This window comes from Lemur catta, chromosome 17 (assembly GCF_020740605.2).
Source record: "Lemur catta isolate mLemCat1 chromosome 17, mLemCat1.pri, whole genome shotgun sequence".
NCBI lineage: Eukaryota > Metazoa > Chordata > Mammalia > Primates > Lemuridae > Lemur > Lemur catta.
The window spans coordinates 31677382-31692444 of record NC_059144.1 but is presented as its reverse complement, the minus strand read 5'-3'; the positions used below and the strand labels follow the sequence as shown (position 1 = coordinate 31692444).

The 15063-nt window shown below is 39.3% G+C and overlaps 1 protein-coding gene across 2 annotated transcripts in view; it reads right to left on the bottom strand.

The window, feature by feature from the left end:
• Nucleotides 1–15063, bottom strand: part of PLCB1 (phospholipase C beta 1) — a 646359-nt gene that overhangs the window by 77595 nt on the left and 553701 nt on the right. For both annotated transcript variants that reach the window (XM_045528129.1, XM_045528130.1), the window contains 4 exons: nt 8215–8291; nt 8019–8108; nt 7474–7531; nt 6892–6978 (listed from right to left, as the gene is read on the bottom strand). In XM_045528129.1, coding sequence (XP_045384085.1) covers nt 6892–6978; nt 7474–7531; nt 8019–8108; nt 8215–8291 — 312 coding nt within the window. The remainder of the gene's footprint in view (nt 1–6891; nt 6979–7473; nt 7532–8018; nt 8109–8214; nt 8292–15063) is intronic.

The window sequence follows — 15063 nt, the reverse complement described above, 5'->3', positions numbered from 1 at the left end:
GCAGCCCCATCAATCTGGGCTTAATGGCTCTACTTATCTCCCCCAAAGACAGAGAATTATTTTTTAATATATAATGTTCATTTTGTTAGCCCTCTACATAAATCATTCATTCAAAAAATATTTATTGAACACCAACCCCATGCCAGGCATTGTTTGTGAGTGTCTGGAACTCAGGAGCATCAACCAGCATCAGTCAACAAAATAGACAAAGCCCCTACCCTTGTGGAGCTTCCATTCTAATGGGGAAGGACCAAGGCTGAAAGTCACACTTAGGAAAGAAGTATATGACCTAATGAGAGGAGGTGATAGATGCCATGAAAAACAGAAAGTAGAGCCAAGTAAAAAGGAAGGAGGATGGTAGGGGTGGGAGAGTGATGGAGGAGAGTTGCAAACTTAAATAAAATGGTCCTAGAAAGCCTTTTTGAGAAGATGGATGTGGGCAAAGACTTGAAAGACAGGAGGGAGTTGCCCAAGAAGACACTTGAGGGATGAGGAAACAGTCCCTACAACAGCCCAAGGTGGGAATAGATGGGCTTGTTGGGACCCCACAAGGAGCCCAGTATGGCCTGAGCAGAGAGTGGGTCAGTGAGGAAAGGAAGGGATGCAGCAAAGTGAAATGAGAGCATGTGGGACTTCCTAAGTTTTTGTTCTAAGAGAGATGGGAGCCATTGGAGGGTCTTGAACAGAGGAGTGACCTGATTTAATTTATGTTCTAAAAGGATGACTCTGGCTGTCATGTTGGGAATAGATTCTGAGTGGATACAAGCAGTAGCAGGAATACCAGTTAGGAGGCTATTTAGACATTCCAGTGAGACATATAAAGGTGGGCTTGGTTAAGGTGGTTGTGCTGCAGTTGGTACCTTAACAATTATAAAGATGTCTTAACTGCTTTATAATATTTTTCAAGTCCTAGGGTTTTTTGGTTATACCTAAAACAAGGACCCAACAAGAATCTTAAGAATTGTAACAGCTCGTTAGGTATTTCCCAAAACCTAAGAGCTCATTTCTTTTTTTGATAATATGTAAGGTGCAATGGAAACAAATCCTCTTCAACCAAAGATAGAAGAAAACTCATTTCCTATTTTTTTTATATGTACCAAAAACATGTACATGCTGCTGGCTACTCTCTTTGACACGAGGTTCCATGTACTACTAGCATCATTAGCTAGGGCACAATCCATTTTGATGCCAAATGGTTAAACCTGCTGAGCTCCCCCCCCCCAGTTGTATAGTGTGTGTGTGTGGGGGTATAAATGTGTGTATTAATGTATATATGTGTGTGTGACTCTTTGAAATATGGAAATATTGAGGTTTGGCTTCAGGTTTAAATTCAAAGACTTCCTTGTCCAATTCAAAGATTAACCTCAATTAATGATTATAATAAATGTAGACACAAGTCAATTGACTTTTGTTAATAGAAAATGTATAAATAGGACTCCAAGGGGTCGATCTGTTACCCTAATATGGCCTTAGGGATCATACATGGCAACTAGAGAATATAATTCTTGCTCTTAGCAACTGTTTTCCTATTTGTAACTGAAACTTTCTTCAGTGTTTTTTCAGCTCAGTGGTCCTACATTTCCCCTTTTGCAGCAGCCTTGTCTCTGGTCTCCACATACTGCTCCATCAAATATTTCAGAGCACCTAATAGATTTTCTCTTTGGATTTTCTGTAGGTAAATAAAGTCAGTCCTCCATATCCACATCCATGGATTTAACCAGACTTGGATCAAAACTTTCAGGAAAAAAAAATAGATGCTGTGTCTGTAATGAACATGTACAGACTTTTGCTCTTTGTCATTATTCCCTAAACAATACAGTATAACAACTATTTACATAGCATTTACATTGTATTAAGTATTATAAATAATCTAGAAATGATCTAAAGTATACGGGAGGGCGTGCGTAGGTTATATGCAGATATTATGCCATTTCATGTTAAGGACTTGAGCATCTGTGGATTTTGGTATCTGTAGGGGATCCTGGAAGCGATCCCCTGTAGATACCTGAGGGACGACTATATTTCTGTTGGTTTGAGGTTGGCCATCCTTTCCCTCAAAATGTTGAAGGCCACAGATAAATCAGGTAAGGGTTTCTGAAAATCAATTAAATTTTTACATTCTTTTTTTACAAAGAGTTTGTGGTGTGTGTATGTTGTACTATTTTCATTATCCTGGTTATACTAAAGCCGGACTTAAAACAACAACAGCAAAAACTAGAGATACATTGGGAATAAAAAAATCTAATTAGTATTAGCAAAATTCATACAAATCATGCAGATGACAAGCACACAGAAGGAGAAGTGGAAGTAAACCCAAACGGTTTTCCATTGATGATTGTGTGGATTATTTTGTGTATGGCAGGTGGGCAGGTAAAAGCCAATGGAATGAAACCCCATCTCATCCTATTCCTAGTGTTAAATTGTGTTTTGCTGGGGCCACTCCAAACCCTACCAACACATAACCCCTCTACTCTAGCAGGTGTGAGAATTCTCTTCTGATCCTGCCCTCCATCCAGTACATCCATACTCTCATATTTTCTCATCCTTAGGAAAGAAAAATATGGACAAAGGAAGGGGAAAGAAAGTTTATGTGGCAAAGAAAAGGGGGAGGACTCAATGGTATCCAGGTGAATCTAAGTTATAATTTTGTTTAAGCTTCAAACTCAGTTGCCTTGTGGGGGCCAACAGACAATAGAAATCCATGAAGCAGCCTACAGAGTACCATCAAGCCTAAGGAGCAGCCTCTTCTCAGCTCTAGAGATTTGTTTGCATGTTTATATTATAATCCTATAACCTATTTTTTCAAAAGAAATGAATTTTTTTAAAAATTCCAATTTCTATGTAATACTGATGGTTTTTAATGTGCCCACTTGGCTCAGATGAACTACATTTCCCAGAGTTCCCTTTCTCTGTGCTTTGGCTTATGGTGGGTGACGTAAGGGATTCGCCTGAGAGCTGAGGTCTAAGGAGGGAGGCAGCAGCCATTTTGTAACACATAGGTATTGTTGCTGACCTGTTGATTCATCTGGTTGGTGTGAAGCAGCAACTGGGTCTGCAATCATTTCCCTTTCCCCTTACATCTCCTTTTAGTTGTCTGACTCCTGGGCCAGGTATGTGTGTGTGTGCTCAACTCTGCGACAAAAAATTTCAGCTACTGTTACTCTAGCCAACTGTGCTTGTAATCTTACCTCCTGGACTGTCTGGCTGTCAGGGGTCGGCACTGAAAGTGGTGGCAGCCTTGTGATGACCGCACGTAGTCAGCCACCAGGATGGCATAAGCCAATTCCCTGTAACTCACACACATGTGATCTCCTACTGGCTCTGCTTCTCCAGTTGAATCCAGACTGGTCGGATGCTAATGAATTCAAAAAATTTATAAACACTATGTGGGGACTTTCTATTTCTGGTAATGGCTGGTTAGGTTATTTGAATCATGCTTCCCGCTGAAAATAACCTAAAAAGCTGGGTATGATATTAAGCTATCTTTAAATACCCTAAGAACCACAAAAACTTAAAGAGTGATCAGGCCCAAACTGAAGGGAACATTGAACCTAGACAGGTAATAAGCTTGGAAGCTACTTTTACCCTGATGCTTTTTTGACAATGCTGGAATTTTTGAGTTCATCTTTTGACAGGCTTGAAGGGTGAGGAGCCTACACTCAAAACCTGAACCCTGACTAGAGGGAGGAATCTAACAGGAAGCTTCTCTGCTATAAGCTAGGACATACAGATTGTAGATCTGAAAATAAACCAAATAGAAATAAAATGAAATACAAAACCTGAAATTAAAAACTTGGTGGATGAGTAAAATAGCAGGTTAAACAAGAAATTAGTGCATTAGAAAAAGGGTCAGAAAAAAATTGTCCACAGGGCAGCGGAGATAGACAAAAAAGTGGAAAATACTAAAAAGAGTTAAGAGACAGAGAAGATGGGGTAAGAAGGTCCATTTTATTTTATATGCAAATATATGTATGGAATCCTAGAAGGAAAAAAGTCAACAGAAACCATATTTGCTTACACGATAATTGAGAGTTTTTGCAGAAGTGATGAAAGTTACCCATTCAGCCACCTCAAACATATATTTAGATATGTTATTTAAAAACTGCATAAAATACAAGAAAAAAATCTAAATTAAGTTAAACGGTGGAAAACACAAATTATTGTCAAAAGAACCACATTAAAACCAACTTCCCATCAACAACAGTGGAAGCGAGAGGACAGTGGAATTTTATCGTCAACATGCCAAAAGAAAATAATTGCCAACATAATATTCTATACTCAGTGAAAATATCATTCCAGAATGAAGGAAATGTAGATTCTCATCCACTTTAAAAGAAATAAAGACATTTTTGGACAGAAACAAAAATCAAAACCCCAAAGAGTTTATCACCAGTAGACTACATGCAAGGAACTTCCAGAGGAAGCACAAGGGGATGACCCCAAATGGATCGTCTGAGACACAAGAAAGAATGTTTAGCCAAGAAGGTTGTGAATAGACAGACAAATCTAAATGAACACTGATTATATAACACAGAATAAAAATGTCTTATGTGTTTAAAAGTCTGTAGGATTAAAGTAAATTTCAAAAATAAGTGGAGAGTGGACAAAGGGAATTAAAATGGTTCCCATGTCCTGGTACTGCCCAGAAGGAAAATATAGTATATATTTTATATTCAACAATGGAAGCTATGTTTTCTAAAAAGGGAATTCTTTAAATTGATAAAAATTAAAAATAGATTTCTTCCATAGAACAAACATAAACAAACAACTGTCAGTCAATCAAGACTTGACAGTGAGCAAAACACAGTCTACAGGAAGCCAGTCCCCACTCTGTGGTCTGGCTTCTAGGAGACCCAATAGGTGCTGGCAGGAAGAATCCACATTTCCCCATTAGTAGCCAAAGATTAGAGATACATATAAATCATTTAAGAAAAAAAAAATTTTACTTTCAATCCCCAAGTTAGTCTTTTCTCTCCTGAACGCTGGGGGAAATACCAGCCGCATTCAGGAGTCTGTCTCAGAGCCCAGAGGTGGGTCTGACAAGACTAACTTCATGCAGGGAGATGAGTCACTCACCCTGTTACAAAGATGTCAGAGGGGAAATGAGGAAAATCAGTCTATATTTCCCTGGTGGAGGAAAAAAAAACAGAGCCAGTAGCTACATGGTGAAATGTTCTTTGGGAATGAATTAAAATGCCCTAAAGCTTCCTGGAATTCTCTCTTGATGATGAGCGAAATTAAAACAGAAACCTTGTGTTCTAAGAAGCAACAAAGACAAATTAAGCATCAGAGAAAAAGTGAATTACACATTTATCAACTGTTTTATGAGGTTATGGAGACAGTTCATTAAAAAGTCCCCTCGAAAGATGATTCTTCTTGTAATGAGAGTCAGTAGCTACAAAGTGATCAATATACATTGGGATGTCTGCAGCAGATTCAAGGCAGCTCATGATTAACAATGTTTCACCATGTTAAAATAAATCTTGTTGAAGTGTCCAGGAAAAAGGCAGAAGATCCATTTTTATAGTGGATCAATTCAGAGTTGAGCAGGACCACAAAGGCATGGTTTCGTTGCACTGGCAGTTCGGTTCTTGAGTTTCTAACACCTTTTGTACACATAAACTTTTTCCTGTTGGCTCTGGCAAATCTATGCATGGAAATCCCAAGGAATCCAATTATATCATTGAGTCAGAAGACTGGCCAGTGTTTATTGTGTCCATCTTAAGAATTCTACAGCTATGGTTTTCATAAAAAGACATATTTCAAACAAAACTATAAACTGCATACACTTAAGGACTGGATTAAATATCTCACTGCTAGGGTGGCTAAGAATATCCGAATTGTATATTTATGTGAGAAGCATAAGAATTAGCAGCATATCTAAGTAATTACTAATTCTTACTTGAGAATCTACATTGCCAAGCCTAAAAACTTTAGAAATCAAAAATATTAAATAAATGTCCTGTACAATAAATATATGAAAGCAGAAGAGCAGAAATAACCATGAAAATATATTTAGAATTAGCCGCAAGAAATGTGTAAGAACTAAATCGGTGAATGGAAGATACAATGAAATAAAACTAATACTTTTGAGCTGTGAGGACTCAAACAATACTTGTGTGGAATGGCAGTATTTTTTAGAGTAGATATTTTAAACAGTAGATAGAAGGGCAGGAAAATGGAAAAACACATTTTTCACAAACAGAAAAATATTCAGTAGTGAGTCAAAATGGATGAAATGTTCTAAAACTGAGATGCTATTAATATTTGCTAACTTGAAAGTATCTGATTTATATTCAGTTCATTTAAAGTTAACATTCATGAGACAATTAATTTTAACCAAACAATGAGTACAAGATAATTTTAAAGCGAAGCCCCAATAAACTGTTACTGTGGGGGGAAAAAAGATCTGTTTTTTCTTTTTTTTTATTCCTGATTTATGAGAATATTTTGTTGGAGAAAAATCAGGGTGATTTTGGTGCAGAGTATCCTCTGCTGGATAGAATCTGGCATTGCAACATTGCATCAGGTATTTAGAACTGAAGTAGGACGAGGCTTAGCCTCTGATTCTCCATCTTGCACACTAGAATCAGCTGGGGGTGGGAGTGGTGGCTTTAAAAATACCAGTGACTGAGCCACTCTCCAGACCAATCTAAGCCAGATCTCTGGAGGTGGGTTCTGTGCATTTGCAGTTTTTAAAAGCTCACCAGTAGATGATAAATGTTTACTGAATATTGCTAAATTTTTACCTTCATTGAGAAAGATATGAGTTTCACACGTGAGAACTCATCTGAGACTGTTTGGGGAGGTACTTACATGAACTAGGAAGGTTTTATTCTTCTGAATGGAAATAAATAAAATAATTGAGCATTATTATTTAATTCCGCTTACCTTGGGATTTTCATCCAGGATCTGCTGACGTATCTCCTTGTGTTTCTCTACAAGTTTTTCTTGCCGTTTACTTTGTGCCTCTTCTAACTATAAGAAAAGGTATAGGGAAAGTCATTTTCATCTAAATGTTCAAGTGCACGTTTTCAGAAAGAATGGAAAGCTTTTCAGAGGGGGTGGTGATCAGTGGACTACACTATTCTTACATTTCTGTAAATGTTTGAACATTGCCATAACATAAAATTTAAAGGAAAAAAATAAGAAAGACGGCCCCTGGAGGTTGCCATCTTCTTTATCATTGATGACAACTGAAGTTTCCTTTGGGAAAATTCCTTCACACCATGATTCTAGGCTTCTGACTTTGGAAATGATTCTACCTTTAGGTGAATCCTTTTGTATAGTGGTTTGCAATTCAACTTGCAAAAACATTGACTATGGAGTGCCCACGCTGTGAAGCAGCTCTTCTGGGTACTAGTGATAAAGAAACACAAGGCAAAATGGCATTTCCTTCCAGAAGCTCACAATGAGCTCCCCAAAATATTCACACCCGGATTGCAAAGGAGAGAGAGTGACAAACCCACATACCCTCTTGATGTACTGCACCACCTCCTGGATGTATGACCGGATCATTTCTGTCTTCTCCCTAAAAGCAAACGACCAAGAGATCATTACACCATCTCATCTGGAATCGACAAACATGGGAATGCCAGTCTTCTAGATGAAAGTTTACACAACTCTCAACATTCTTATTATTGATACCATTACAAGGAAGAAATAATCCTCCAGCCTCTGGACAAAGGTCAGGTCCCTCCCAAGGCACAAGCTCTGTTTTCACTAAATGCCAGGACGGTTGTCTGACAGTGCGGGAAGTGAGGATTTAGTCTTTCCCCGAGGGAAGCTCTTTGCTTACTCTTCATCCAAAAGACCCTGGGTAAGCCTCAAACCCCTATTGAACTGCCCTTTGTTTGATAGTTCACTATAAAAACCTTCTGAAAAGGATATTTTGAAAGGTTAATTACAGGAGAACCTTCAGGGGGGTCTTTGTATGATTAAGAACCTATTGCTCTGACACACAGAATAAAATAATTTCCAGGTAAAATGTCGGGGGTGGGGGCGTGCTTTCTACTTACTCTTCCATCTGACTTTTGTCTTTGGATTTAGCTTCTGTAATCTTCTCCTGCCTCTTTTTATCCATTTTCTTCTTTAATTCTTTCTTCTCTCTGAAGTCAAAATGGAAGTAAAATGGGAGAAAAAAAAAATCAAACGGGAATTCGAGTTTAATAAATGTAGATACACATGTGGATTGTAACGGGAATGAAAGCTTACTTCTCACAGATTTCTTTGAGCTTCTTTAGCTGATTATTCTGACACTCTTCAGCAACATCTGTCAACTTTTGAATAAGCTGGGGAAAGAAAATGCCAGATTGCTGTTTTGCATGATCACAAACAGAGCCTCCTCCCTCCCATACCCACCCCCGCCCAATAATATCTACAGTTAGAAAATGTATGATGGATATTTAGCAATAGTTAAAATTACCAGACATCTAATACTAGCAATGAGGACATAATTCAGAACCATGACATCTTCTAGGTTTATATGTTTCAATATGAAATTCTTATTATCTCTTTTGAGTTAAATAGAATTCATAGATTGTTGGGGCAGTTACTGCAACTTGGCTCAGTGCGAAGACAGCTAACGAACGGTGTGGACCCAGGTTCCAATCTCTACTCTATGTCTTATTACAAGTGTGATTTGGGGCAAGGGCCTATATTTTCTGAACCTACATTTTCTTGGTTGTAAATGGGATTATCACTGTCTTTATCTCTTTGAGGTACCATGTAACTTAAAATGAGTATGATACAAATGTTAAGTTATAATCAACAGTGAGTTACAATTCGTTATTGTTGAATTGCTTCAAAGATGCCATGAGTTACCCATCTTAAGAACTGATGTTTGTGTCCTTGTGTGGGTAACTTCTAGTTGATACAAAGAACATCAGAAATTTTCTTTTGTGCTAGCCTTGAACTTTTTTCTTTTTTCATTTTTGAGACAGGATCTTGCTGTGTTGCCCAGGCTAGAGTGCAGTGGTGTCATTATAGCTCCCTGTAAGCTCAAAGTCCTGGATTCAAGTGATCCTCCTACCTCAGCCTCCTGAGTTGCTGGGACTACAGGCATGGTGAACCATGCCCAAATAGTTTTTTTTTTTTTTTTTAATTTTTTTGTAGAGATGAGGTCTTGGTATGTTGCCCAGCCTGGTCTCAAACTCCTGGCCTCAAGTGATCCTCCTGCCTTGGCTTCCCAAAGTGCTGGGATTACAGCGGTGAGCCACTGTGCCCATCCTTGCCATTGAACTTTGATTACTTCACTGTGAACACAATTATTCACTGTCTTGCATCTATTTTCTTATCAAACCAAGCTTCCAGAGAGCATCAACTGTGTTTTCATATCCTTGGCACTCCAGACAATTCCTAACATTCAATAGATGCCCAATAAATAGTTGTCAATTACATGAAGGTAATTTTGCCTGCCAACTTCTTTCTTTATACCACATGAGGAACAGGACCCTCTGTCGTTGCTCAGGCCGCTGTAGCAACTAGACTCAACCCTTCCTACCGAAGCACCAAATAGATGATGTGGACTTCTTTGAAAGGCGCCATTTCTGCTTCCCATAGATGGAGAATCTCTTTCCCAAAAACATACAAAGCAAGGTGAGTTGACTAGTCTTACACGATTAAGTGGTAGCTACAATAGTGACAAGGCAATATCATCATAATTCAGCAAAATTTCATTGATAATTTATATATGCTGGGCACAGTTTAAAGAGTTTCACATGTATTGATATTAACGTATTTAATTCTGAGAGTTGCCCTATGAGGTCGATATTGTTATCTTTGTTTTACATATGGACACACTGACACACGTGGCTCAGGTTCTAGGCTCAGGGCCACAGAGCTGGTAAGTGGCAGAGCTGGGCACAAATCCAGACAAGTCAGGCTCCACAGCTTGTCAGAGAATTATAATAAAGAATCCACATTCATTTAAAATTAACATGAAATTTGAGGCATTCATCTGTGGATTAAATCTGAACAAATACTAACTGGGGCTTGGGCCAGCAGAAAGCCTATTTGATCATTCAACAGAGATTGCCTGCATGACCATAACAATTAGAGAAATCATGAGATATTACTTTGTAGTAGTGCCATTTATCAAACTGTCTAGATGTCAAATTCCAGTATGCAGAGACTCTGGCCATTTCCTCGGGGAGTCTTACAATACAATGCCTCTACTCTAGCGGAAAGGGTCCTCTTGCCAGCATCCTCCCTTTCCCAGAGGGCCATTCTCCTCTTTCATTTACCCCAGGGAGCTATAGAAGGTGATACATGAATCCTTCACCTTGGCTGCAACATCCAGCCACTTGGAGGAACTTCTTACAAATACAGATTCCGGGGCCTGGGGATTCCAAATGTCTAAGGGCAGAGCCTGGGAATCAGCATCCTCAAAATCTGTCCTGGTGATTTGGGTGCTTTGCCACACTTGGCATTGGCATTAGCGAGGAGGGGTCCTTGGTGAACCCTCCGTCACTCTACAGGCTACTTTTAAGTCTCCCAGCAACTCTTTTGAATTCCGTAACACTCATGCTTCTGTTTCCATGTTCTCATCTCCATCATTCACCCAACTCCAGAATATTTTCATATTTTCTCGACTATGCCAGCATCTGTTCACATTTACTGCTTCCGTTCCACCTACTGTCCTCACCCTTAGCAACATCGACATCAAGGCAGTGAAGAGACTAAACTTGAGTTTAGTCCTTCTGCCCACTCAGTTCTGACTTTTTGGATTTGGTGTCAGCCCACACATAAGTGTTAGCTCCACACTCCCTCCAGGTTCTCCGGAAGCTCTCTGCCCTCCCTCAGACCTGCTGCTGCACTAATTCTTACCCTCTGTAGAACTAGTTCCCTCCCTCTTTGTTTCCAGCACATACATCTTGTCTAAACTATTCAGTTCAGCCACAATCCAATGAACATTTATCAAGCATCTGCTGAGACCTGGCACTGTTCTAGAGACTCTGAGCTGATGTCCTGGCTTTCCAGATCTTGCTACCCAAAGTGTGGTCCATGGACGGCAGCATGGGTACCACCAGGGAACACATTAGAAATGCAAATTCTCAGGCCCTACCTCAGATCAACTAAATCCAAATCTGCATTTCAACAAGATTCCCAGGAGATGTACGTGCACATTACAGTCTGAGAAGCATTGTCTAGATGATTGAGGAAGATGGAGAGAATCCAGAAGAAACCATCTCAACTTCTCTCTTCTCTGTCTTAAAAGATCTTTAGACCTTTATCTGCCTTCTCTTCATTATCCCAAACTCAGCTTCCTCATCTCTGTAATACGGATAATGTTTCTCTCTTGGGCTAGTTGTGAATACTTCAAGGGAAAACACATGTGCAATTTCTAACAGATCTTGTCATATGTCCTTAACTTGGTTTACTTTCCCTTCCTGTCAAGAGAAAGGTTCTTGCCTTTGCCTTCCACCCTTCTTCCTCCTGCAGCAGGACCCAATCCATCCACCATGTCATTTTCCCCTCTCACACTTCCTGTCTGCACTGGATAAATTCCCTCTGCATAAAAACACATCTTCATGTTCCTTATGGTCCCAGAATCTGGAACTCTTGTTCCACCTTTGAACTTTCCTTCACTTCTATCCCTAAAATGGAAGAAAAACTGGTGTCTCCAAAGCTGCTGGGCCCCAACCCCACATTCTTCAACGTTACCATCTCACTTCTGCTCCAACCACTGGAATTCACCTGATTTTGCTTTACAATTATAAAAACCTTCTTGTTACTAAACCTATTGGCTATTTCTCAGGACTTAACTTTTATCATTCCTGAGATTCCTAAACTTTCCTGGTTCATAGCACCTTTAGGATCTCAGTCATTTTTTATCATGCCCTTAGGCTAAAATAAATAAAAGAACAATTCTATTTATTGAACAAGAAGGTCCAACCAACTTTATGTTAATAGTGCACACCATACCCAACAGACGTTGCTCTGTTTCCTTCAAAAATGTAAAATATCCACTATGTCTCTATGAGTTCTATGTGGTACCTGAGGGTGCCCTGGCACACAGTTTGGGAATAATGACTTTATTCTCTTGGTAGGGTGCCAGTTGCCAACCACTCCCACACAAAACTCTCTTTCCTTAATTTTCAGTGTCAACAGGAATTACCAGTCACTCTGTTTCCTACTCTCTCAGGGGCTTCAATTCAGTTCAGCATCTTCAACTGCCTGTTGGCCAACTGCGGTGCAGGATGACCTGCCACCATGTCTATGTCTACATTTCTACAAGCAAGTTTAGAATTAGTCTCTCACGGAAGACAGCCACTGCATTTTCTCATTTTTATCATGTACCATCATTCAGCTCAAAAATGTGTATTACCTTTGACTTCCTTCTTGGGTACTTTCCACATTTAGTTAGTCGTGAAGATTTGTTAATTTCTCCCGGTTACCACGGATCTCATGGCTTTGGGCTAACGGCACTCCAGTACAGATTCTTATTAACTTCAGTCTGGACTAGGCAAGAATTCCTTCTCTGACCTCAGCTTTTCCTCACCCCTTCTACTCAATCCCAGACATTCTTCCTTTTTGTATGTCCCAAAGACTTAAATGGCCCTCTGCCCCCAAATATGTTATGTATGCTCCAGCTCTAAGTTTCCTTTCCTGGATTAGCGTTAATCATACTCAATAAACTAGGCAATATTTTGCTCTCAGAACCATCCATGCACACACATGCTTTTATACTTTTTCTCATGTTATTCTTCTATCTCAATGATGTTCCCATGTGAATGGGAGACAGAATGAGAAAGAAGTTACAGGACTTCTCAAGAGTCCTTGCATAGTTCCACTTGCTCTCGGTTGGAATCCTTTCCAACTTCCACTTGAAGAAGCCCAGGTCAGCCTGCTCAATGGGGAGAGACAGTGGGTCAGTCACCTGCGTTGACACAGCTACAGTCAGCCAACCTCCAGGAGCAGAGCCCCTAGGTAACTGGCAGCTGAACCGGAGATGCACGAGTGAGCCTAGCCAAGACTAGACAAACCATCTAGTTGAGTCAAGTCCAAATTGCTGACACACAGAATCATGAGCTAAATAAATGGTTGTTGTTTCAAGCCAATAAATTTTGGGGTGTTTGTATATAACCAAACCAACTGATAAAGATGGGCATACTATTAGTAGTTATTAATATGTCCACAACCTGTGCTCTTAACCACTTTAAGCCCCTAAGGGCAGGAACAATGATTAGGTCTCATCCATACTGAATCCCTCTACTAGTGCGTAGAACACAGCAAGTCTTCAATAACTTTTGGTGAATGATTATATAAGCATACTTAATACTCTCTAATGTGCTCAACCTCCTAATAATAATAAATGAAAAAGTACAACATGAATTCTGTGAGTCAAAAGGACAGGTGAATATAGAAAAATAGGGAATGGATGTGAATAGGCAGTTTGTAGCAAAAAGGAACACAAATGGCCGATACACACAGAGAAATATGTTCACCCTGGCTTATAATTAAATTAAAAGGGTTTAAGATCAATATTTCTAAACATGTGCTCTGGCAGAAATTATAAAAAAAAAAAAGATAAACCCCCACAGTGGAAAGAGTGTGGATGTCAGACACTGTTGGTGGCAGCACAAATTAGCATAACCTCTGTGGAGGGCAATTTGTCAGCAATTCTTGAACAATGTTCTCCACAGCATTATTGTAATAGCATCAACAGTAAAAGAAACTGAAAACATCACACATCAACAGGGAACTGGAAAAATACATTAAGCTACATTTGTACAATGAAATAATATGAAGGTATTAAAAAGCACTAAAAAGCTTTCATGAAAAATTGCCCATGACATAATGACAAGTGAAAAAAGAAAATTTAAGACAGTAAATAGGGCCAGGCATGATAGCTCATGCTTATAATCCAAGCACTCTGGGAGGTTGAGGCGGGAGGATCGCTAGAGGTCAGGAGTTCAAGACCAGCCTGAGAAAGAGAGAGACCCTATCTCTGCAAAAAATAGAAAACTTAGCTAGGCATGGTGGTACATGTCTGTAGTCCCAGCTACTTGGGAGGCTGAGGCAGGAGGATCCCTTGATCCCAGGAGTTTGAGGTTGCTGTGAGCTATGATGACGCCACTGCACTTTAGCCCAGGTGATAGAGTGAGACTTTGTCTCAAAAAAAAAAAAAAAAAAAAAAAAAAAAACAAAACAAAAAACCCCCAAAAAAACAGTATATAGATTTGGATCTTATTTGTATAATGTGTATGTATATGTATGTATGGACATGTGTTTATGTGTGTGTATAACCAACTCCATTACAGTAATAATCAGGAAAATTGACAACACCTTACATTTTGACAATTACTTCATTCCTTATTTCACTACTAAAATCTTACTTACTTGTCATTTCTTGTTTCGTGGAAAATGCATGTGTTTCAAAGATTTCACAAAAAAAAAAAAAAAAAGAGAGAAAGAAAATGCAAAACTTGGGGGAAAGCTAAATCATTTACTTCTCAAGAAAAATGATCCTATGTTAAAGTCAGAATATTGGAGGAAGACAGATAACACTACCGCAACAGTAGAGATACTTCCTGAAACTGCAACTAGTCCTGGCACATATATTTCAGCTGGGCGACCACAGAGGGGAGAAAATTCAAGCTTGGCTCCCAGACAGCTGGAATAGCACATGGTACTGACAGAAATCATCCAAAGGAAGATGATGAGTTCCCTCAAGCTGTAGCAGGATATCAAAAGCTGTAATAGACATTTACATTCGAAGTACATATAGATTTCCTAGTTAATTAATGTAGGGTACAGAAAAAGACTTTCAGTAAAAACGATGTTTTATGTCCATTGTCTTGTCATCCCACCTTATAGTTCAATGAGGTGAGAAGTATTCTTATTTACATTGGACAGATGAGAAAACTGAAGTTCAGAGTGGTCACACAGTTACTCAGTGAGGGGGAAGAGGCTTGAAATGAGGACATTTGACTCAAGCCCCCCACACACCCCCATTCACATCTAGATGGGCCAGTCTATTCGTAGTGGATCAGTATCCAGCCAGAGCTTTCAGTCTGAAATGTGACTTTTGATGCCCTGGGATTGAACTCAGGTTGATGG